Source organism: Musa acuminata, chromosome BXJ2-5 (genome assembly GCF_036884655.1).
Source record: "Musa acuminata AAA Group cultivar baxijiao chromosome BXJ2-5, Cavendish_Baxijiao_AAA, whole genome shotgun sequence".
Taxonomy (NCBI): domain Eukaryota; kingdom Viridiplantae; phylum Streptophyta; class Magnoliopsida; order Zingiberales; family Musaceae; genus Musa; species Musa acuminata.
This window is the reverse complement of record NC_088342.1, coordinates 3,757,586-3,783,766: the sequence shown is the minus strand read 5'-3', so window position 1 is coordinate 3,783,766 and position 26,181 is coordinate 3,757,586. Positions and strand designations below refer to the sequence as shown.

General features: G+C 37.1%; 3 protein-coding genes across 3 annotated transcripts; all 3 read left to right on the top strand.

Annotated features, from left to right (window-relative positions):
- Positions 1-592: 592 nt before the first annotated feature.
- LOC103983983 (uncharacterized) lies at positions 593-6,857 on the top strand. The gene is made up of 9 exons (XM_009401367.3): positions 593-980; positions 1,053-1,256; positions 1,368-1,425; positions 1,587-1,649; positions 2,464-2,539; positions 3,670-3,785; positions 3,915-4,004; positions 4,091-4,222; positions 6,383-6,857. The coding sequence occupies exons 1-9, from the start codon at positions 649-651 to the stop codon at positions 6,518-6,520; spliced, it is 1,209 nt and encodes a 402-aa protein (XP_009399642.2). The 5' UTR covers positions 593-648; the 3' UTR covers positions 6,521-6,857.
- Positions 6,858-7,011: 154 nt separating this feature from the next.
- On the top strand, positions 7,012-9,114 carry LOC103983982 (auxin-responsive protein SAUR78-like). The gene has a single exon (XM_009401366.3). The coding sequence runs from the start codon at positions 8,423-8,425 to the stop codon at positions 8,828-8,830; it is 408 nt and encodes a 135-aa protein (XP_009399641.2). The 5' UTR covers positions 7,012-8,422; the 3' UTR covers positions 8,831-9,114.
- A 4,773-nt stretch (positions 9,115-13,887) lies between these two features.
- Positions 13,888-26,037, top strand: LOC103983981 (pre-mRNA-splicing factor ATP-dependent RNA helicase DEAH10). The gene is made up of 12 exons (XM_009401365.3): positions 13,888-14,445; positions 14,557-14,603; positions 14,744-14,824; positions 16,129-16,345; positions 17,188-17,590; positions 17,853-18,056; positions 20,598-20,758; positions 21,626-21,811; positions 22,400-22,631; positions 24,586-24,788; positions 24,972-25,106; positions 25,480-26,037. Exons 1-12 carry the CDS (start codon positions 14,348-14,350, stop codon positions 25,661-25,663), a joined length of 2,151 nt encoding a protein of 716 aa, XP_009399640.2. The 5' UTR covers positions 13,888-14,347; the 3' UTR covers positions 25,664-26,037.
- Positions 26,038-26,181: the final 144 nt, after the last annotated feature.

Here is a 26,181-nt window from a genome sequence, read left to right as displayed (position 1 = left end):
ACATCGATCCAAAATCGATAGATTACGGGGGCATGATAACCACTAAGATTCTCCTTGATAACTGTTAAGATTTCTCTAACAAATCGAGTTTAATTAAATCAAATGGAGTAGTTAGAATTTAATTAAATCAGTTCGATTTATCTCAAACAAATTGATTCAATCCTTTTATGATTTTAATAATAATATTTTGATTAAAAAAGTTAAATTACTAGGGGTCTTTTTCGATAAATTACCCTTATAATATTTAATTTAGTCCACTTAAGACTTCTTATTGTACATAATTTTTTTGTTAAAACCCACCTAACTCTTTCAAATCTCATCACAAGCTTATCATTCTTTCAGGACTTTTAGCCAAAATCTAAATTAAATTAAGATGGTTATTAAAATATGTCTGTTTATGAGTGATTATAAATATTTTTATATATTATGTATATTAAAATGACAAATCACTTTTTCTTAATTTCTTTTATTGCTTGATTTATAATTATCTTACTATTTAAAATTACTATAAAGTTTGCAAACCACCACAAAAAAAAAAGAAAAAAAAAAGAATCCGAAATCGTGGCGGAATTATAAACTTATGTGCTTGTCAGTACTCCTACACGCCGAACTCTTCCTTCCGCCCTGCTGCTCCAGCTCGAGTAATCCATGGCTCTCGTCCTCCCTCTTCGTCCGCTCTTTCGGTCCAAAGACGTCTCCGTCTCCGTCTCCGCCGCCTTCTCCTCGCCATCCAAACCCGGCTACTCTCGAGCCCAATCGAAGAAAGGCAGCGGTTTGGTTCTCGTCTCTTCGGGTACGCCCTCTCCGACGATGGTTTCCAACGGATACCTCGCCGGGCGCGCCGTCAAGTCCGAAGCAAGGAGCTACCGGAGATTGGGTTCTTGCCTCGTCATCCCGCCCCCCGCCGGCCGGAAGCCGAGGGCCGTGGTCAAGTTCTTGGGCGGCGCCTTCGTCGGGGCCGTTCCCGAGGTCACCTACAGGTTTGATCAGTTGGGAAACTATAGAAAGATTCGATTTTGATGTGTTTTGTGATGAGTTGGATGGTGGTGTAGCTTCCTGATGGAGTGGCTAGCGAAGGAAGGGTTCCTTGTGGTCTCCGTGCCTTATAACGTCACTTTTGATCACGAGAAGGCGGCCAAGGAGGTATACGAGAGGTTTCATTGTTGTATGGATTCACTCTTCGCCTCTGGAATTCCTGATGCTGGTATTGCGGCTTTGGATGTTTCTTCCCTTCCGCTATATTCTGTAGGTCATAGGTAAGGATGCCTTGAGCGATTGTAACCAATTTTCTTGGAATTAAACTTCGAAACTTCATGTTTGGAACTATAATCTGGAAAATGCCATTTTATTCAATATCATGGTTGCAGCAACGGTGCGCTACTTCAGATGCTTATAGGAAGCTACTTTGATGAAAAGATTGCAAAGGTTTGTTTCTTTGTGTTTAATTAATTTGACAAAAAAACTTTGTGTTTCAGGTATAATAATAAAACATGGTTTAAACATTTTAAGATTCTTGCATGTTTTCTTTTACTTTCTATGTTTAGCTGATGAAAGATGTCTAAGGATATACCTTTTTGTTGTGGAAGGCTAATGTTGTTATCTCGTTCAACAACAGACCAGCAGCAGAGGCTGTTCCTTACTTTGAGCAGGTACATTACTTGGCTTCCAAAATTCTGAAGTAAAATTGTGCTTTCTCAAAAGATGTTAGCCATTATTTCAGTGATTCAGTTATCTGCTATGGGGGAAAAAATGAGGCCCCCTGCTTCTGCTTAATAGGTTGTTTGAAACCCCTTAGATGCGTAGTATCTTTAACAGAAAGATGACTGGGAGATGTATCTTTACTTGCAACAATTAAACAACTTGTGTGTCTTCCTACACTATGTTATAGCATTTAGATGGATATGTAACTGAAGTCTTTGGTGATATTGTGTACAGGTGAAACTTGGAGAATTTAGGTTATTAGAGTTTTAAGTTTTTGTTTTATACAAATTCAATGCCATAACTTTTTCTGTAAGTTGAAAATGCTTTGAGTCTTTGTTATCTCTTCATTGGTGATGACAATGGCAGGTCTTGGGAGGGTGAAACTGTGTATACTTATACCTGCAAACAAACAAGTTGTTTTTGTTGCTAATATTTGATGCCCAAGTTGAAAAGTTGCAATCTTACTGTGATGCCAAGACTCACCCTTTTGTGAACAACAAGCAAAACTAATGAGACAGCAACAGGACTGAGCTAAGCTCCTTCTCATGAACTTATTCTCTAGATACAAAAATTGATTAATGTTCTTGTTGCACATTAGCATATATTGATATGTGGAATTCACAATTACTTTACACTGCATTGTTGAGAAACTGAATCTTCATCTCTGAGATTACCCCTTGCCAATACAATCATCCTTATCTTCTTTATGCTTTTATATGTTTCATTAGCTTCTGCAAACTTAGTAACTTTCCTCTGATGCAGTTTGGTCCAATGGTTAGCCAAGTAATACCTATCATTGAAGAATCCCCTGTGTACTCCATGGCTAGAAATGCCTCAGGTACACAGTTGCTTTCAAACTTTTTTAATTATATATCTCAAGTATGTGAAAGTGTTATCTTTGTGTTAGATCCATAGTTTGTATGCCAATCTTCTGGTTTGATGGGTTAATAGATTACTGTCAGTGACAGCATTATGTGATTGGACCTATGCAGGCCATAAGTTTATGTCGTATGTGTTAATGTTAGGTTACTTCCCTTCTGGATTTTTATGAGTGAAATATCTCATTGCTGGGTTAGCTGCTCCATGATGTGGGCACTGAGAAAATGCAAGCCGTGGTCCATGCATGCATGTTAAGATGTTGCCGTGCATTTGGCATATATTCTTCTGAGTTGATTATTGGCCGTGGAGTTAGTTGACTTTGAATGCCTGAAGCTTTTGTTCTAGATGCTGGATTTATGCCATAGTTTTCCTATGTCACCTCTAAAGAACAAAAATGCTTAGAATTTTATTAATTGCATCATATCTCTTGAACATGAGATCACAGTTATGATCCCATTACTTTTATATCTAGCAGTATCCAGAGCTGTGAATATTAAGTCAATTTAAACTGTTGAAATAAGAAACCTTCATCTTCAGATCAGCATGTGCATAAACTTAGAACCGAAAATTCAGATCCATTGTTTCTAGATGAAATAAATTTACTGGCTTCAGCTGACAGTACCTTCTTTGAAGGATCTATGCTTCTTGTTTTATGAATGAGCTTATGTTGTTAAAGAAATGTTTTTATAACTCTCCTGTTGTTATTTTGAAGCTTAGACTAGTTCTTTCGAGTAGGCCCCAATTCTAAGAAATTGTTATGCAACTAGAAGTGGAAAATGTGTTTTCTTGTCATTATGCTGCAAAACTAAATCTCTTGAACAGATAAATAGATACTAAATATAACAGAATTAACATTTTAAAACATTCTTAAATCAAATATACATTGAATAAATGTTTTTTTACATTGATTTTGTTTGCGCTTCTGAACTTTGCTTTTTAGAGAAATCATGATATGCAAGAATTTATGTCCATGGTTGTCGAGTCATTCGATGGGAAAGGCCCATTAAGTAGTTTAGTTTTCATTTGTGGAAGGCTGCAAAATGCCGACAATCTTTAGTGATTGGGAAAATTGCATAACTCTCTTTACAGGAGATGCATGGAAGTATCTATTGGATACTGCTGGATTGTTGATCCAAGATTATGACCAAGAAGCTGTGGTATCTTTGACCAAGTTTATTGATCAGCTACCATCAGTCATAAATCAGGTTCTACATGGTCATCTTTACAATGTGCAAAGCTTTCAAATTCACAAGATTCTTCATAGTCCAATCAAATATGCAGAGTTGGCAAAACCCGGTCATCTCATATACTGTAGTTGTTTGTTGTGTATTCAGGTAACACAAGGTACATCAGAGTTCAAGCCAACACCTCCAGAAAACCGAGAATTTTTCAAGAAATCCTATAGTGTCCCTCATACCCTCTTGGTAATTCTTCAAGCATGCATCATTTGATTTCATAACAGCTAGTATATTTCATCATTTAACTTTTTTTCACTCAATGTTTCTTTCAGGTGAAATTCAGCGTAGATGCCATTGATGAGACTGACCTCCTTGAGGACATATTGAAACCCCGTGTTGAATCCATAGGAGGCATGGTAGAAAAGATTACATTGTCAGGGAACCATCTCACCCCATGTCTACAGGTACAGTTTCCTTAATGCATATATTCTATATGCTATATCCCATGCAAGTTGGTGTATGATTTTATCAATCCAGATGTTTCTGCACATACTATTATTTGTTACTACGGGCACAGAATTTCTTATTTTCCTTTTGACTTTGGTTCGAGACTAGGTCATGCAACTAGAAGTACTCTATTTTTTATGGATATGTAACAGAAAAACATTGTTTAACCTTATAAGGTAGTCTAGTTGCTTGAGCCTTTTATGTAAAGAGTTACAACTCTCCTGCCTCCTCGATATATTTCCAATCTTACACTATCTCATTTTCTTAATCTTCTTTAAGAAAAAGGATGGCCTAGTTCTGCTAATATAGAATCTAGGGAGGGTCAATCTAAGGAGGGTCAGTGTACACAACCTTGCCCTTATAAGCAGAGATATTATTTGTGTTTTTTGTTTTTTTAGCACCTTAATTGTTATAGTTGTCCGAGGAGCATATGAAGCTAGACAAGGATTTCAAAACTGAAAATTAGTTTTCTCTGTTTGTTCGATGGGACTGTCACTGTCCATATTTCCAATTCTAACCATAACCGAATATAAATTCAATTTAATAGAGACAAACTTTGGAAAAATCAAGAGCACATTAAATAAAGAAAGTAGGTGACAGGTAGCTTGCTTCTGTGATGAGGGTCATTATGAAAATATTTTTCATATCAAATGCTAAGAAGGCACAATGTCTTATGTGATGTCAAGATGACATTATCCTTATGTAACTTTTACTATAAGCCAATTTTTTATATTCAGTGTCAAACAAATTTCCAAGTAAATTGGGAAAATAAAAGCTGATTATGCACACTGATCATACTTATTTGTTATTTTTAGTCAAAATTCATGTCAAATTTTGTGAGCCTGGTCGTTCCATAAAAATTCAGTTCTAGGATAAGACACAATGCCTGCAAATTGGCTCAGGTTAGGTCTGAGTTTGGCAGTTTTTGAATTGTAGGATTGTCTGAAACAAACCCAATTTGGACCCCCTTTTTTTGCACCCTGACATCAGTGTGAACTGAAAAGCAAAATGAACTGTCACAATCAAAGGCTCATGGAGGAGTTGGAAAGTGTTTTCTGGCATAGTTCAAGATACACTCTGGAGACTGAACTTTTTGAATGCAATCAAAGCTCTAAGTGTTTTCTGGCATAGATCAAGATACACTCTGGAGACTGAACTTTTTGAATGCAATCAAAGCCAATTAGCTGAAGATACACTCTGGAGACTTAACTTTTTGAATGCAATCAAAGCCATTTAACTTGGCATCTTAGCTCTCAGATCTGTTAGGTTGAGAGGATATTTGACTTTGCTATTAGGGTTTTGCATCAACATTCTTGGAGAATTTTCACAAGATTCTACAACCTTATTGTGTTGGGATTGTATAGTGGTGCTATATATGATGACAAAAGAGTTGCATGCAGCATGTATGTAAAGAACATCTAATCCTTTCAGTTTGAGAAGCAAATTTGCACTAAATTATTGTGAGGAGACTATATGTTGCTTCTTTGTCTTTTGCAACACAATGTTTTAGTTCAAAACACTCGTCTGCTTACAGCTAAGAACTCTTCTGATTTAGAATCCTCAACAGTGTGAACAGAAAATTGTATTTGATAATTGTCAGGAGAATATATGTTGCATCTCCATATGTTTCCAAATATGTAACAATATTCTATGGCTTAGAAAACTTGTCTGCTTTCTCTTTGGAGTTTTGTTTGATTCAGAGACCAGTTCTTAGACCAGGAAGCCAATCGTATAGTCGAAGCATGTAGTTACGTTTGATGGATAATTGGTTCATTAAACATTTTTGGACTTATTTGTATATCAGGATTTGTTTTTTAAATGAATATGGGGAAAAAGAGCCAATTGAAAGTGTATAATTGTGACATTAGTCTAGTTACTGAAAATTTTAAAAACAAAGGCTCATATTCACCACTTATTCTTGTTTCCCTTGAAATGTCATACTGTATTAAATGTTCTGTTCCATTACATTTTCATGTGCAAATGGAAGTGTGTAGCTTGTCGGTGGCTTTAATTTAGTTAGTTGGAAATGACCTATTACATTTGACCCCTTAAAAGTGTGTTACAACACCACAGTCTGCTGGTATATCACAATCTCATCACAGTTCATGCTTGAGCAGGATCTGAAATGGCAGGTGGGCTATCAATATACTCCAGCGGATGCACTTGCACAAGCTCTAAAATCATTGTCTCTCAATGAAACCAGAGTGCTTGCTAGGACAGTCACTAACTGGCTCAAAGACCTCAACCACAAGTAACATCAAGATGAATCTCCCACATTATTGAGTTGAGTGATGGCTTCAAGTCTGGGGGACCTTGTGATAACAAAAGAGACCCTTCAGGTATTGCAATGATAGTAGCAATGCTCCACAAGACACCAGGATAGGAAGGAAGAGCATCATACCTCATGTGACATACTGTACTGCACTTAACATTGGTAGATTGTAGAATGCTATGTACTTGTATCAGATACCAGCAAAATAATTGCTCAGAAAAATTACGATTGTTGATTAAGCTGGCTCATTACATGATATTGTCATCAGTGAGGGTCAATATACACAATAGTTTTTCCTACAATCAAAGAAAATTGACTCATGAGAAGCAACTACCATGATGATAAGGTTCTGCCCTCAAGAATGGCTTGTTTTTAATTTTCTTTATATTGTTATGGAATTTATCATATGCATTATTGTTATGTAATTTATCATATGCATTTTAGATGGCAGGAAATCATCTCAAATCAAACATTATTTTCATTCTGTTCTCTCTTGCTCAAGAGATTCTTGTTCTCCTCCTGTTCATCATAATCTGAACTCTTATTCATGAACATGCAGCATAGGAACTAATGTAATATTTGTGTGTCAAAACTTCATCCATGATCCACCAACTCAGCTCTTTGTTACTAGATCAGCTAAAATACTAAGCACAACAAAGATGGGTTTGTCTGTTCTAAAAGATACCTGGTACTTTTACATTGCCTATCCTCTTATCTTCATGATTACTATGAGTTCTCAATGTTCTTCCATTATTGGCTTTGATGATGTTCATGTCTCAGATAGAATCAAATCCCACTAGCTGGAAAGAGTGGCACCTCTTTGATTCAGACAAACTCAGGTATGCAACTCCCCTTCACCACTAAATTAATGTCTGCTCCAAAAGAAAGGTTAGGTTGGAAGGTTAAAGGAATCACAAGGGCCCCTCCTGCTCCTTGACAATTGTTTGAATCAGCTCAATGTTTTATGGTGACAATAATGGTAATGGTGATGATGGTACCTTTTTCCTTTATTTACTACTCATTCATCTATATAGGGCACAACTCATGTTTCATATACTCACCAAAAGAACAGACACCTCTTTAACTGTAGTAGGGGTCCTCCAGTACTGTATGCATATGGTATCACAGTTCCTTACCTAATCTCACCAAATACTAAGAAGAGTGGTGCATTCTTAATTATATTCCCAATGTTAATTTTGTCCTCAGAATCTAATAGTATTATTGCTTTCCTATACACTTTGCTAGGAAGAAATCTTTACAAGCTTCTTGTAATCATAGAAGCTGGTCCAGTAAGCAAGGAAGCATTTATATATATGATATTTATTTGTGCTAACAACTAATATACTAATGGTTTTCTGGATTCAAGAGCTCAGTAATCACACAAAGAAAGAGAAGGATTTGTAGGACATGAACTTGTGATCCATTTGAGGGTTACTGAGGCAACAAGAATGGGATTTGCTCATGTTAGGCTATTTTGGCTGTTGAAGATGTTTCTACATTTGATGTTTCATCATCATCATCTTCTTTGGCAGATGCAGTAAATGTAGGTTGACCATTGACTCAGTATAATTAGCATCCCAATGAGAGCTTGTCGCATCCCACCCAATAAATACAATTTGCAAGTGGAAGATATGTTGTACCTCAGCAGCCACAGCTCTGCCTCTCCTCCCATGGCCACACTCTCCCTGTCCTCAAAGTTGTCTTCCTCCCATCCACTAGCCCTCTTCCTCTGATCACTGTGCCCCACTCCCCACTGCCACTATAAATACTCAAACCCCAGCTCAAACTTCCATCCCATCAACTCTCTCTTTCTATATCTATCTCCTCTCTCTCTCTCTCTCTCGCCCTGCGTGGGGTTATATACACAGTAGCCGGGAAATTCTAGATGGCGAAGAGCAGGAGCGGGAAGCTAAGCAAGCTCAGATGCATGATCAAGCGTTGGCATTCGTCGAGCCGGATCACGCGCTCCGCCACCGGCGGCGGCGGAGGCGACTCCTCGAGATCACAGGAGGAGGAGGACGCGACGTCGCAGCCGGCGTCTTTCCACGGCGACGACGTCCCGCCGGGGCACCACGAGGTGTTCGTCGGCAGGTCACGCCGGCGGTACCTCGTCGGCTCCAGCCTCGTCGACCACCCGCTCTTCCAGGTTCTGGTGGAGAGGACCGGCGCGTCCGACGCGGGCACGGTGGTAGGCTGCGAGGTGGTGCTCTTCGACCACTTGCTGTGGATGCTGGAGAACGCCGACCCCCAGCCCGAGTCACTGGACGAGTTGGTGGACTTCTATTCTTACTGATAGCGGCGGAAAAGACCCGAGTCACGACGACTCGTTCATCGACAGGTGTGCGAGGACTCGTGCAGCAGCGGCGTCTTGCATGGCTTTGCAGTCAAAGCTTCTGTCCGTGTGTAATAATAGCATTACATCTTCCTTTCTCGAGGGTTAAAAGCAATGCTTGAAGTATCCTACTGTACATTGTGATGTAAAGGATCGATCATTTCCTACTTGTTTTTGTCCTTATCATTCTCCTCTAAGTTTGTAAGCATCTAATAATTCTTTTATATATATATATGGTTTGCAAAGATTCTCGAGTGACAATGTGAAGAAGAGAATATTGATGGCCACCTCGGAAGACAAGAGGAGCTTATGTTGCCAAAGCATCCACATCAACCAGCTGTGGATCATTACATGCATGAATGCATGGTTGGACCATCATCATTAATGGTGTTTCACTGTGATGAAGTCTTGTCATTTTGTCTTGAGAACACGTCTGTGGTGATCCAAAACCACTCGTAGAGTTGTTTCTGGTGAGATTTATCCACAGGAAATCAGAGAATGCAACCCTATTCCTATTCTGTACTGTGAAATCGCCTTTGAGAGCTGGCATTGCACTGATAAAGAAGAGATCAATAAAGTAAAGATCATGACATCAGGTCATATCAGGAGATCTGCAGCTTTAAAGTCGTCCTTCATGAGGAGAAGGAGGAGGAGGAGGAGAGTTGAGTTGAGTTGAATCGTCTTCTTCCTGCAAGGATAAAGGCTCCTCCCCCCATGTGCCATGCACCGCCATGGCCGGATAAACCGGACTCTCTGGCTTGGCTTCTAGCTGTCAGTCTTCTGGAGACTCCAGATGAAGCATCAGTGTGTCATCACTGAGCACCATTAGCTTGAGAGGCGAGCTGGAAATTTGCTTCTTATCATACCTGCAGCTAAAGACACCATTAAGCCATGGGAGACGCATGTGGCTTCTCTCTCTTGAGCCGCAAGTATTGAGGAGCTGTCGCATGCAGAGTTCGATTTGTTCTTGTTTTCTGTGATTAGCCTCTGTGAAGTGGATATCCATCGTTAGCCGCAGGTTTACTTGAAATCAATGAGAGAATCTACGATTCAGTACCGAGATTTAGGATTTACTCCCTGATATCCACAGGCCAGATGAAAGATAGATATGATGTTGTATCACACGGTTCTTCTACTGATCTCAGCATTAGAGGACTGGCCACATCACTAAAGATAGAAGTTGGATCTTTGTACCAAACTAGATTGTAGGGTTTATAGTACCAATCCTCCGTGAGAGCACACCTCACCATCCAAAAAGAAGCCACAGAGAGAGAGAGAGAGAGCACATGGGTTGATGCTGCAGTGGGTCTGTGAGAAGCACATGGTATGTTTCATGATTCGTGTTGCTACCGATCAAAACTGGACAAAGACTCTTAGATCTCCCCCATGAATCTAACCTGATCTCAGTTGTCTTACAGGATAACTGCATGAGAGAGAGAGAGAGATGTCTGTACTTGAAACTGAGAGAGAGAGAGAGAGAGAGAGAGAGAGAGAGAGAAACACACACACACACACACATACAGGAGTTTTCCTGTGTGCCTCTCCCTCGCCAAAATCACATGATACAAAAACCAAAAGAAATGAACAACATAAAAAGCCTCAAATGGCATTTAAAACTCATCAAATTAGGAAGCTAACATACTGATATCTTCATGGTCTCTATGCACAACAAATATCCATATAAAAGTGCATGTATGCAATATCTGACCTGTTTATACTTCAAATGATACTGAAAACAAATGCTGCAAGGTAACAAGGGGCTTCATGAGGCACATCAACAGAGAACTTTTGAGTACAGGAACATTGGCAACCTCCAAAGGTATATATATATACTACCTCCTTGATAGTTTCTTTAAGCTGGTTCATGTCAGCACTTACCCCATGAGTTCAATGTGCATGTAAAACTGGAGGAGGAAAACTAGCTGCATAACCTGCGTCACCATTATGTTGCTCTCAGAGGAGCTAAAGAACAGGAAAAAAGATCCAGAAACCTTATGGCTTCTTCTTTTTCTAGTTTTCTTTCCCTTTTGGTGTGTTTATTTGTGCAGACTGATAAGGCATAGATGCTTGATGTGAAATCATCGACAATGTATAAGTCCTTCGGCTGCAAGTCAAGATTAGCATTCATCGACAACAATTGACCATGACACTTGAGCATGAGCAAGAACGACATCTAAAACCGATATACCATACAATGACGACTTTTTTGTTGGGCTGATAGCCCATATTCAGCCCATGTGAGCTAGGGCAGCCCACAGTCCACACCCCCTCTTAACCTAACCCTAATTAAGATTAGGGGGTGTGGTGGCTGCGTTTTAGAAGCAGAAAAATGCTATAAAAAGGCAGCAACGATGCAGATCTTGAGAGCCACGGGATTCCAAAGAGAAGAAGGAGAACAAGACAGAAAAGGAAGAGAAAGAAAGAGAAGAAGACAAGGACAACGTGGGGAGGTTTTAGATATTGTGGGCAGTGACGTGATCCTTGTATCCCAGTTATTCTCTTGTGGTTGTTGCTAGGGTTTTGGGCAAGAGATTGAGATTTGTATATTCATTATTGATTATCTCTAGTTTGTCCCGTGATTTTTACCTTTCACATTGAAGGGGTTTTCCACGTATATCTTGGTGTTCTGTTTGATTGTGTTTCCATTTTATTCCGCTGCGTATTATGATCTTCTAGTATTTATTCATATACAAAGGTTATTCCTCTTTATATCCCTATCATTCTTCACCTATTTAGTTATCTGAATCACTCTCATTTGTCTGACCAAAAGTTATAATAAAAACTTCTCACGGCATCGAGACATGACATTATCTTCTCACGGCTATAGCAAAAGTTATAATAAAAACTTCCTTTTAAGTACCGTAATTATTACTTCATTATATTCCTTTGTTGATGTATTTGCATCCGACGATTACTATGTAAGCACCATCTTCTGATCTTAAAATGAAGCTTAGTCTCAAGCCAACCTTACCGTGACTTTGCATAAAAAGTATTGATGGGAGATACACTAATTATCATCTAACAGAGGAAAAAAAGAAGATGGGAGATTATTTATGTATCCATTTGCTTATATGAAAATTAGTAGGTAATAGTAAGCTTTCTTCTTATTATTTATGATTAAAAAAATAATCATAAATTTTTTTCTTACTATTTATGACTATTAAAATAATAAATTTTTTTCTTATCATTTATGATCAGAATAATCATAAGTTTCCTTATCTTTTACTATCATGTATAAAAACTCTTTTTAACATAAAAAAAAATAAGATTTTTTTTTTCTATTCGTATCTATACCCATATACTTTATGTTACTAACTTGAGCATTAGAGGGATTAGATTATAAAACCTATTTCAATCTTAGCCTTCGTATAAATGACACACATAAGGAGTTCAATGTTTTTACTTCATAAACACTTGAGTCTAAATTATATCGGGCTAATCAAGATGTCAATGATATTTTCTCATAATATTTTTTATCATAATTCACTTCATATCATAGTTTTATCTCTTTCAAGTTTAATTAGAAGTTTATGATATATCGAGTGTCTGATCTTTACCGGAATAGTAGATAAATCATACTAGAATTTACAACAATGTACAAATAAATAAATATTTATTCTTAACTCTCTCCCATCCAAACTCTGTAAAATTGTTTGATCTCGACTGTCGAACTCAAAACAAACCCTTTTCGTTCAATTCTCAATCCAAATAATCCACCTTTCAGCAACCAAAAAAATAAAAGATGAAAATTAGATATCTGAATTAGAATGATTCAGTTCTAACTTCGTGCCTACCGTCGCTTGATTTATAGCATTTAGAATTTGGCAAGAAGGTTCAGCTAATCATACAACTTGTTTGGAGATCCATGGGCGGATTCTTCCATTAGAATTTGGGTTCCAGCAAGAATAATATGTGATGCAAGTGATATAAGATAATATTTTCCTAATTATATGAGAAATTTTTTCTATTCTTTCCATCATGGTATCAGAGCAATGAGAAAAACGAAGTTTTGCTCTTACCTTTGGCCAGCGACCAACGTCGTTAAGAAAAGCAAAGCTTCGCCTTTACCTTTGGCCAGCGACCAACGCTGCTACAATCAAATTCCTAAGAGGCTCTACGGCCAATTCTCATCTTCCTCATCGTGATAGTCTTCGTTGATATGCCAACAGTCGACAGACTTAAGAAGAACGAATGACGAACTTAAGGGGAACGAAAGGAATATCTGTGCCTTCACAACAACAGCAATCGCAGCAGCAACAGCAACGATTTGCTCTTGCTCTACTTACGACTCTCGTTCGAAAACCATTCTTTACATCGATCCAAGATACTCTTTTTTTTAAAAAAAATATATTTTATTTTAAATAATCCTTAATATTAGATTTTTAATCAATGATGTTTCCCTAATTAATTAATTTTTTAATTTATGAGTGTTAGATTGACACCTTCATGATTGACACATTCGAAAAGATCAACCTGACTGAACTTCGATGTCAATTCCTGAAGATCCAACTAGTTGGTCGATCCAAATTAACTTACCAAATTTGTTTTTCTTAATCTACCCGGACTCTCTCTCTCTCTCTCTCTCTCTTTTCTTTTTTCTTAGCCCACCTTGATGTTCTTGTATTTCTTGTTGTACCTTAAATTAGACTGCTGCTTTATCAGAGAATAAATATTATGATTTGCTATTACTTTTTTTTTTTTTTTTTCTGATTGAATTCAATCAGATTTTTCGTCACGTGTAACAGAATTAAGAGTATTGTGACTCGATTTGGATTGGACCCAAATCTCAAGTCAGTTGGCTCTGGTCGTCTTAGATAAGTCCGACCCGTTTGTCTTATAGTTTTGGGAACAGAGATTTATTCCGGATCCAGTAAACTGCTTAATGGACCGGGTACGTATTTTAGTCCAATACCCTACGACAGCTAACTCGAATTCGCCCCGCCAAAACGTGATCCGATAGCGTCAGATTCGGATTAGGATTACACGTCAATCCGAAAGAAAAAGAAAACGGAACGGGCGCCAGGTCGAAGCCTTCGACTCTCGGCTTCTTTCGCTAGTACACTAAGAAGCGCGATCCTGCCGCCGGCGCCTAGACGGTGTCATCGGCGTCGGGCTTGGCCCCGATCCTGCTCCTTCCGCTCCTCCTCATCTTTGCTCCAATCGCGCGCCTCTCTCGGCTTCGACGAGCGCGGGCAGTAGTGTGGGAGGCAATCTTTCGTCGCGATTCCCCTTCTGTCCCTCGCGATGGCGACGAGGTGTTTTACAACGCTGGGGCGCTTCTAGGGTTCTTATCTGACCGGCGGAACCTGTGCTGGTGCATGTTGTGTTAGTCCGTGCCGTGCACGCAGATTGAAGAGGGAACAATCCCAATTTGAACTTGCCGTCGTAGAACCCTATTGGGAAAGGATAGATCTTGACTTACAAACAAAGCGAAATCAGTTGGTGCCATCTTAAAATTTTCTCCTCTAATTTACTTCCATGATGCCGTCTTTTCCCAATATTTCCACCTCCAAGGATCAGCAAGATGGCAGGAAGCTCGCCAATGGAGATTGTAAAAACCAACAAGTTCTAGCCAGGTAAGCAAGTCTTCTTCACTGCATTTTCGTCAAGGATCCCCTTGGAGTTCCCTATCGTTCTATTTTTTATTCCTTTAAGTTATTTACGCGCCTCCTTGGTCTGGATCTTAGGAGGCAGTTGATTTTACAGCACAGGAAGTCATTACCTATCGCATCAGGTATGTTCTTTATCACGAATTTTAATTTCGTCATTTTAGCTAGTATTTTTTTTAGATATGTGCAGGATTGATGACTCCTTTTCTCTTGGATATTAACTCTATTTTATTTTGTATTTCGTTTTAATGATTGGTGTTCTCAGTCGAGAGGAGACTTGTGGAGGAAGTGAGAAAAAATGACACTCTGATAATTGTTGGGGAGACCGGAAGCGGGAAGACTACTCGTGAGTTTTCTCTCCTCTTCTATTGTAGTGTTGCTACGATGTTTCTTATTTAGTTGATCACATCTTGATTACAATAATTTCTTTCTTTGTCATTGCAATTGACCGTGCCTTAACTGTTAGCATTTTTTTCATTCATTGGTCTTTGTTGTACAAGCCTAGCTCATGACATGAATATTTTAGTGCAAAATTTCATTCGTGGTTTTAAATGATGGAAAATGTCATAAAGGGATGGAGGAGAGTGAAAGATAGCAACATGTCAAAAAGGGATGCTTGACTTTTGAATTTAGACTGTAATCTTCTCCCGTTGTGTTAACCTTGACAATTTTCCCCAAAAAGAAAAAAAGAACTCTTGAATCTTAATACCCTAAGCATGAGGCCGCTTTTGTTACATTGTAAAATCTTGAGGTCACCCCTGTGCAAATATCTTCATTTTTTTTCTTTACAGAATGCTCCTTGTGGGTACGTATCCTTCCTTTCATTTCCTCATGTTATTTCCGTCATTTATTTATTGAAAGAGATTGAAATATATTGAGACAATTTGGATTCTTAGTTATGCTATTGCTATTTTGCTTCATGAAAATTGATCTTTTGCATTCTGTTTTGCAGTATGTGTCCTTCTTGCTAACTTGTGCGCAAGAGTAAAAAACCATGCCTAAATCTAAGAGCATTTGGTCTCTCCATACCTTTTAGTTTCATTAAAATATGCCTCATATGAAAATAAATATGACAGCTAATGATTTAACTTTTAAGGATGATCAATTATCAATTAATATGCTAAAAATAATATTTCCAAATGACAGAATATGTTTATGTTTAATTCTGGATGAAACTTACATGCACAATAAATTTAAAGAGCTACATAAATATTAAACAGAAGTAAAGTTATTTTCTGGAGCATATGTTTAAATTCATAGTTTATTAATTAGGAGGAACATATGAGCTAGGCATCCTGAACAATCTCTGGTGGCATGATACCACTTGATTATGCAGAAGATGGTGCTTCCTACCTTGATATATATGTATTTATGTATGTATATAAACTATAAAGGCACTTCCTACGTTCACCTTCTTTAATGCTGTCTCTTACTCGAATCTTCAGCTGCATCTGCACTTGTCACTTGCTCTGGCATCTAAGAAATGATTAGTCCGCAACAATATCTAAAGTTTACCTGATTGTCATGTTTTCAGTTTTCTTTTTATATTCATTTGCTTCTCCATTCCTCTTTCTTGTATAATCTTGATTTGTTCTCACTCCTTTCTGTGTTTAGCTGTAGTAGTCATGATCACTTCCATAATTCTTGCAGAATTACCCCAATTTTTGTACAATGCTGGATTTTGCCGTGATGAGAAAATTATTGGAGTTACACAGCCTCGGCGGGTTGCTGCTGTTACTGTTGCAAAACGTGTAGCTGAAGAATGTAATGTCGAGTTAGGCCAAAAGGTTGGTTATTCCATTAGATTCGAGGATGCCACATCCAGCTCCACAAGGATAAAGTACATGACAGACGGTTTGCTTCTTAGGTAATTATATATCATGTTGCCTTATTTGGGACTTGAGCTGACTTCAGTTTTCGTCTTTTGTATTGTTCCATGCTATGACTTAATTTAGAGGCCAATTCTTTGCCTTGAAAAATTCTGTTAGTTGTGTACAACCATCATAAAGAATTATATATGGGCTTTGGTGACACCCATATATGCTATAACTACAAAATGTTTCAAAGGTGATTTTACATACAATTTCTGACTTTTGAGTTTTGAGTATAGTAGAAGTCCTTCCATTAGTCGGTTATGGTCATTTTTGACTAGAGGCAATGATAAAGCTACATAGTACGTGAAAGTTATAAGTACCTTTGGGTTTTTCATAGATGTTATGATATTTTCCTCTACTCCATGATCACATTTGAATGTCACATAAGTGCTTATCAAACAACATCCTTATGTTTGTCATAGGCATACTTTTAGATTTTGATACTGGACCCATACCAGTTGCTGAACAGACCTATGGGCCAACATGTGCCTACACATGTTAAGCCGGCATATTGGTTGGCACCTAAACTTAAACAATGATAATTTCAAATCAGACTGTGAGCCCGGTTTATTCAGTTTACTAGTTGGTAATCTGTGAACCCAACTGAACCACGTGAAAAGCTCTGATCTGCATGCAGATTCAGCGTCAGATTGGCAGATACCACATGGTACTTGTGTTGGTGGTATTTCGAGCCATGGTCATGATCATGCCAATAAGTCTTAGTAAACAATATGCTCACCACAAGTAAAATCATGATCATGTAATAACATGTTCTTTTCCCGCTTTGTTTGTTTAAACTGTTTGTGCTGACAAATAGGGTTTTATGTATCTACAGGGAAGCACTGTTGGATCCATTGCTATCTAGATATAGCATCATCATTGTCGATGAAGCTCATGAAAGAACAGTCCATACAGATGTACTGCTGGGGTTGTTGAAGAAAGTGCAACTTGCAAGGTCTCATCCTACCACTAATCAGCATAATTTTATTAAGGCAAATGCCAAAGGAAGAGAGGATGAGTCCCGAAGCTTCAGTCCTCTTAAGGCTAGTGAAAGCGCAAAATCTACTTCCTTGAAGTTGATCATTATGTCTGCTAGTTTGGATGCAAGGTGTTTCTCTGAGTACTTTGGTGGTGCCAAAGCTGTTCATGTTCACGGGCGCCAGTATCCTGTGGAAGTACTTTATACTTACCAACCTGAACCAGATTATCTTGATGCTACCCTGATTACCATTTTCCAGGTAGATATTTTATGCTTCCACATAGCATAATTTTCTTTCTTAGTTTCTTTTCTCATCATGCTATTTCCTTGGACATACAATACATGAGACTTTGGACACCCAATTGCAACTTAACATTTGAACTTAAAGGCTGTGAGATTCTCCCATAGTTGATGCATGTAGAATTTTGGTTTTGCTACTTTGAAGTTTTGAGTTGAAAGTAACACTGTTTTGGCCCTTCAGCATTGCATATACCGATTTTAGCAATTCTCTGTATTAATAGATACATTTGGAGGAGGCCTCTGGCGACATTCTTGCATTTTTGACTGGGCAAGAGGAGATTGAATCAGTTGAAAGACTTGTCCATGATCGCATTCGGCAGCTACCTGATGGCAGTCAAAATCTCTTAACCGTCCCTATTTATGCGTCACTTCCCTCAGAGCAGCAAATGAATGCCTTCAAGCCTGCTCCATCTGGTTTTCGCAAGGTTATTTCGACAGTGTTCACTCTTTTGATTTCTGTGCTTCATCATGGTGCAGAGATCATGATATTATTCTTTTTTATTGAATTGTTTGCAAATATTATGCATTATGCAAATGATTATACTATGAGTTGCCATCATAAAAATAACTATGAATCTTATTATAATACTGACTTTTCAATATTCTTTTGGGTAGAATTCTTCCTCTAGTTTTTGTTTTTTATGCTTTCTGGTAGTTGCTCTCTGCTGTTGTTTTCTCTTTATGTGAATGAAGCTCTTAAAATTTTGAACTCTGTTGAAACCTACCTTTTTCTTATTACAAAAAAAAATGATGCTTAATTTAATGTTCGGGTAACAGGAGAACTAGGCAACTGCAGCCTTGTTGGCAGGATTACTAAATTGCAGTCTGAAACCATACTCCTAGTTTGTTCTTGTGCTGCTTTCTTACCTGACATTATACATGTTCAACATAAGAGCATCTACACCATAAATCTTGTTCCTTCTCCCATTTCAGTCATTAGCTGTAAAGGCTTGCTGCCCCGTGTAATATTCTGCTAGGTTTTGTTGCGGTGATGTGGTTATATAAGATCAATGTACTCTGAATCAAACTGTAAATAACATATAATTAACCAAACTATAGCAATTAGGACATAGCTAAAGATCCTTTAAGATTATTGTTACCATGGTATCTTGATATTGAGACTGCAACTCAGATCTTCTATTCATATTTAAAGTTCATTGATATTGAAATATCATTCTATGAGCAAAATATTCTGCTTATTCTTAAAGAGCATATTGTCTTTGTTCTGCAATTATTCAAGATTTGATGTGTTGTGGATAGTCAATGTAGTTTGAATTTTGAAATATATGACCTTTTCTGTCTCGTCTTATTCCTGCTGTTAAACTTCAATAAAAGCTCATTCTTTTCAAGAACAGATGGAACTGAAGTTGTTTTTGTTTTCCACTTTAGTCTGCCAGTAATGCTTTAGAAATAATCAAATGTTCCCATGCCTGTTGTAAGAGAAATAAATGCATGTTAAGGAAATAGCAATGACAGTCCTTTGATATAGTGGTAATGGTTATATTTTCTAATTATATCAGCACTAAAAAGAACAAAGGAGAGCATTTGAAATTGGCATATCTCTGTGGTACTCTATGATGTTAATATGCTACTGAGACTCTGAGAGTGCTGCCAAGTTTGGATCACGGAAGGACTGAGGCATTCTAATTTATGCAAATTGTCCATGGTTCCTGTGCATCAATGCTGCTACTGGACATATTATATTACTTTAAATTCCAGAAAGTAAGTATATTATGCAGGTTCATGATCTTGCATTTTGATGCAAATTCAGTACGGTAGTAGATGTGTTGTGTACCACATTTTTTTATAATAGATTAATTCATTCATCTGTATGTGATAAATAATGATCCAATCCCTTTAAATGATAAGTGTCTTAGTAATGTTCATATATAAAGTCTATCTCTCAGACCCAAAAATCTTGGCATGTGTGCATATATGTGCAGAAGCACACTGGACAAAGAGGATACATTTATAGCTGAGAATTAATGTCTTTGTAAGTGAAACACTGAAGAGGAGGAAAATAACCAATATACTTTATATTTCCATATATCTTGAATATGTAGCATTTTAAACATAAATAAAATATGATTTCTTGATTATTTCTTGATAAAATCATACTGCTACTTGTAACAATCAACACCCAAGAGGAAACATGCAAAGAGAGGAGGACAAGGACCAGTCTATATCTGCAGAGTGTATTTTCTTTACAGAAATGGAAGTAAAGAAAAATAGAACTTTTATTCCAGAAAAGAACTCCCTAAACTTTAGCAAATGAAAAGTTATTCTAGATTGTCATAATGGATTGCAACTTGCTGGTTTAGAATTTGTCTCTTGGTTTCTTGCTATTCTCCTTTTCCTTCTCAAATTATTTGTCTTTTACTGTCCTTAATCTCTTCCTTGCTCTCTCTTTCTGAATTAGATGACTTCCTATTTTATTCTTTTCTTAATACCTTCACTAAATGATTGACCGCTATATTGCTAGCTTGGATATTTTGTTGTTTAGAGAACATAAATCCCTGTATAGGAGGAGGTTAGTAGTTGATTTAAAACTTTGCTAAATTCCATCTTTTTACTGATCTACTTCCCTGGTCACATATGTCAATTTCTGACTTGACTTATTGGCCTTTATGTGATTAATTTTTGCTCATGAAATTTATGTATGTTCCTTGTATCGTACTTCTTTCGTGGTGGTATATGTGCCATACTGGTCACTTGCATCAAATTTAAGTTTCACTTATTGGCCTTTCATCCTAATGCTTTTTTTCCTCATGAACTATGTGCATATTTCTTGGATCATATTGCATGGACTTGATGCTGATGGTTACTTCATCCATGGGTTGCATTTGGTTATCCTGGTCACTTAGCATCAACTTTTATTTGTAGTCTCGGTAATGTATATTAATATTAAGGTATGATGATTATATATCGACATGATGCTCATCTTACTTTCTTCATGATCTGCATAGGTAATTCTAGCAACAAATATTGCTGAAACCTCTGTAACAATACCTGGTATCAAGTATGTTATAGATCCTGGACTGGTGAAAGCTCGGTCGTACAATCCAGTAACGGGTATGGAGTCATTGATTATCATTCCCACCTCAAAAGCGCAAGCACTTCAAAGAAGGTAATGATGTCCTGAAGTTGCATAAGGTTTCTGGGTAATTTGATCTTCAGATTAATCCGTTTGACCTCTTTCATGGGGGACAGTAAAAGAAAAGAACATCTCATTTTTCTTCTAACATGTTCTTGATTGTCCTTGTTGATTCCTCTTATCAGTTTCAACAGGTGGAATAATTATGATCATTAACTCCTTGTATTGATGCAAGCCAACTCCTGATTTTGTAATCACATGTAGAATAACTTTGATCATGATTTTGGTTCTCCTTAGATGAGTGAAAATAGAGATTAATTAACATTAGCTGCTAGATCCTCAAAATATAGCTGTGGATTCTGTTGGCATTGTTAGATACTTTGACAGTCGAGTCCTGTTCTGGATTGTTTCTTCATGATTTTTCACACTGCTTGATCAGTTATATTTTCAACTACTACCAGAGTAGCAAAGACTACTCATTTGTGGCTAGAACTTGTCATCATGAATGGAACCCCCTGATAATGCTAGTTTGTAAAATCTCGTGGAATTTTAGAACTTGGAACTCAGAAAGAGAGACTTGATCATTCTTTCCAGTTGATTTTCTCCCTCAGCTATCACCATTTTGATTTTGAAGATACTTTTTACTAAAATGTCTTACACTGGAAAACTTTGTTAGCTATTTTTAACAATCAGATATATTGATATTTTTGTTTATCCTTTTATTCATGATGTTGCCAACTCAAGAAAGAATTTGTGAATTGCTTGCTTACTGCTACCGAGTGTTAATAGTTTTATGCATTGAATATTTTCAGATTACAGCCTTGGATGGAGTTGCAGTTTGTAATCTGCTATTATTTGGTACTGCTTGATGTAACAGGACTTTGTTCATGTCTGATGCAGTGGTCGTGCCGGACGGGAGGGACCTGGAAAATGCTTCCGGTTGTACCCAGAGAGTGAGTTTAGTAAACTTACAGATTCTACAGTTCCAGAGATTAAAAGATGCAACCTCTCAAATGTTGTTCTGCAGCTTAAAGCCCTTGGTATTGATGATATCATTGGGTTTGATTTCATGGAGAAACCTTCAAGGTAAACTTCAGGCTTAAATGCTAAATATCGTGCAAGGCATGACTTTCTGGAGAGTGAGAAAAGTTGAGTAAGGGGTTCCTCATGTTTGAAAGCTCGGAGAATCATTTTCAGTGATAAGTTCTCTAGTGAATAATGTATAATACAAGAATAAATGTTTACTCTTTTTGCTCTGAAATGGTTGGTGCTTATGTTTGTGAGCTTGAACTTATTTTTTATCTTTATCTTACATTTAGCTGGCTTTGGTATGACCTTTTGAGTTTGATTTTTTATTTTTCTCCATATCTTTGATCTGTCTGACGTTAATAAGCCAATAACATAAGCAGCATTTCTATATAATTAACCAATCAAGTTGCCTTCATGAAGCAGCTTTCTCATAATCATGTTGCAACTGATATCAAGTCGTTTATTGTGCAAGCTTGAAAGTTGTATCTTGAGCTTCACAGTTTTCTTTGTATGTATCATTTTATGCTGCATATTTATAGGTTTTGTTGGAAGCTGCTGTTCTTTGTATAGTTTTGCATTGGATACTTTAGCATAATTCATGTTAAATTCTACCCTTGTAAAACCTTTTTTTACAATTTTTGATAGGATGGCTATAGTGAAATCTTTGGAGCAGTTGTTCCTGCTTGGGGCTTTGAGTGATGATTACAAACTCTCAAGTCCAGTTGGGCAGCAGATGGCACGGCTTCCTTTGGACCCTATGTACTCAAAGGCACTTATCTTGGCTAAAGAGTTCAAGTGCTTGGAAGAAATGTTGATTGTTGTTGCTATGCTCTCTGTGGAGTCTATATTTTACTTTCCTCGTGAAAAAATGGAAGAGGTAAAAATTTTGTGGGGTTAATTACATATGGGCCCATTTGTGTTAGCTTATTTATTGTTTGATCCTTGCGTTATTGCTATTTGCATACTAATACTATTTTTTCTTTTTATTTCAATCCTTGTCATATACCCCTGTATGGTCTTTTGACAGGTTATAATCTGACCTACTACTTCAGCCTAGCTAGATATATGAAATGACACACCATTATGACATTACCCTTAGTTGATGAATCTGTGACTATTGAAACATTTCTTTATTATGTTTGATAAAGTTAATTTTCTTGTCATAGATTAAATTTTTATTTCTGATATGGAAAATGAGAGGTTAGTCTTGTGGGCTTAAAAAATGATAAACGAATATTAAATTTCTCAAATACTTGTATTCTGTGTACGTCCCTTTACCATAGGGGCTTGTATGTAATAAATATAAAAATAGTGTTGTTTAGCAATTAGCCCAAATTGCAAGGCTTATATGCAAGTAATTTACATTCTTATCATTAATGTGTAATAACTAGGAGCCTATATTCATGAATACTCTATCTTTGAAGTCATTACATATTTTTTCAGGTCATAATATAATTGTGTAGTCTTGAATCTTAGTAACTTTCAGAATCAGTGTAGTCAAAAGCTCCCGAATATTACAATTTAAAAATTATTTATCATAATTAATAAAAATAAATAGCTGCTGTTAATTAATATAAACAGGACTGCTCAAGCCCCGCTAGAGTGCTCCCAGGTCAACGTAACCTATAAGGCAACTGCTGTTCTGACAAACTTAGGCAAACAGCATAGCAGGCAGCTGTTCTCACAAACTTGCACAAAAATAATCAACTTGATTTATCTAAAACTTGAAAGATACCTTTGAACGGGGCGGGGCTGTAGTGAACGGGGCAGAGGTAGGAGGTATGAGGTAGGAGGGAGGAGGAGAAAGAGAGAGGTATACCGGGAGGGAGGGGAAGAAGCTGCTGCAGTTGCAGCCAGTGGAAGACATCACCTCTACCGTCAGAGGAAGATGTTGCCGCTATCATTGGAGGAAGACACCGAGGAAGAAATCGCCGCTACTGCTGGACAAAGATGCCATCAGGGAAGAAGGTTGCTGTCATCGTTCGCTGATGGGAGGATCAACTACTGATATTCAATGTTGGATTAAAGAAGATCAATAATTTTGGCATGGCAGTTCCATCTTGTGGGTCTTGTACAGGGATGAATTTCAAGATATTGGTATGTGTATTTTGTATATCCATTGTATCCATCATGGCCTTCCCTTATGCTGGGTTGTTTTAAAATTATAAATAAGTTATTTTGTATAAACAACTTGAGATAAAAAAAGAGTTACTAGAAACTATAAATAAGGATTTAAGTGCTTTTAATTTAACTAAAGATATTATTTTTTACAAAGGTCAATGGTGACAAAATAACCATGAAGTCCATCCCAAGTTGTTGGGACATTACGACTCATTGCTATTGAAAAAAAAATATCTTCTTCGAATCTTGTTAGGAAACCTAGGTAGTTATGTGTTATTATTTGAACCATGTTCTGGTATATGTTTTCTTTCATTAATCGCACTCTGCTTTGTACATGAGAGAGTTATCTGTTGTCCATGATCTGATGCTTGATATCTATTTTGTGACGAGTCACTTTTGGATGGCTAGCTTATTACCTATCATCTCTTCTTTAGAATTGCAATCTTATAAATAAATTTTAAACCTCTTAAATTTAACATATTGTTAGTAAGATGCTATGTGTAGGCTTTATTGTGTCAGACTTTTTCAGATTGCTATATGTAAACAACTGATGTTAATATAATTATTATCAATGAACTTTTTCTTTTGCTTGTGTGGCATGTGGTAAGTTCCTGGTAAAGAATAGTCTGCTGTACTAAATCTTCTGGTACTTGGGTTAAAGCCTTGGAACTTTCACAAGATGAACAGTGTTTCAATTTTTATTCCCTTAGGCAAGAGCTGCTAGAAAGAGTTTTTCAAGCCCTGAAGGAGACCATATAACTTTGGTGAATGTATATCGCGCATCTGCAGAATGCTTGGAGAAGAGCAAAACCACAAATAGCAAAGAGAAAACAATGGAGAAAAAGTTGAATAAATGGTGCAGAGAGAACTTTATCAATTATCGGTCTCTAAGACATGCGCGAGACATTCATAGGTTGGTCACCTCATTAAAAAAACTAAAATTTATTACAATTTACCTTTTGATGCAAGTTAATTCACAGTTTGTGTTATGCTGCAAGGATTCATAATTGTTGATGCAAGTATGAAAATTTTCCTGATAGGAAATATTATTTTCACTTTTTTTATTATTGTTGCTTTCTGAAATTTGTTATTGCAGTCAAATCGAAGGTCATATCCGGCAGATGGGTTTCTCTCCATCATCATGTGGTGATGATATGCTTCAGTTCCGCAGGTGTCTTACAGCCTCATTTTTCCTTAATGCAGCAATGAAGCAACCAGATGGATCATACAGGTCAGAAGCCACACTTCTGCTACAACATGAACAATAGTAACTTAATGACTGGAATAACCTAGGACACAATTGCATATCTCATTTTCATATTCTTCATTTACTTAAAGAAGTCGCATTTCAGTCTGCCTACTCATTAACTACTGTCATTAATCCTCTGAAGATCAATTTTTTTCTCTGATTGTTAGTTATAAGAAGGCATCCTTTAACACCAATTCCTTTGTCAAGATTGGATTTGTGTGTGTGTATATATATATATAGTGGTCCTAATGTTATTAACCAATTTTCTCTGAGATTATATTCAGCATTTTAACATCTATGGCCACTCTTCTGTCAAGTTATGATTCACTTTCTAACACATTGTTGCTTATGGCAGAGCTTTATCTAGTAGTCAGACCGTTCAGGTACACCCTTCGTCGGTGTTGTTTCGTACAAAGGCAGACTGCATCATCTTCAACGAGCTGGTTCGAACAAACCAAAACTATGTTCGCAATGTGACTCGAGTGGATCCATTATGGTTGCCAGAGCTAGCTCCACAATATTACGCTGCCGATAGTTAGCTGTGTTTTCTCTGCTTGCTGCTGGTCCTTCTACCTCAGGATCCAGACTCCTCTCATCACTTGCAAGCTTCTTCACTTGCACATCCTACACTGCAAGGCTTGGAGCTTCTTAACAAGGGTCTTCGAAGGATATTTTTCCTACCCTTGGATAATTTTTCTCTTTTACTTTAATGTATCAAACAAAGAAGCTTCTTCTCTTGGTAGCTGTTTTAGTTTATGTATCATTAGCTCTAAATCTGTTTTAGTTTATGTATCATTAGCTCTAAATCTGTTTTAGTTTGTGATAAGGTTTCATCACCCATCGATTAATGGCTCCTATATGTTGTTATTGTTTTCAAGGGAAAATTTTCCTATTTATTATTCTTAAATCCTGATATCATTTGTTTGTATCAATCAACTTATGAATTGTGATCAGCAAAATTGACAATGATTTATATTCCTGGAAGATGTCTAAATGAGGTGGACGAAAAATTCAAACCTAAAACCTTAAATTTCATTACTTACAAACTATATTTAGA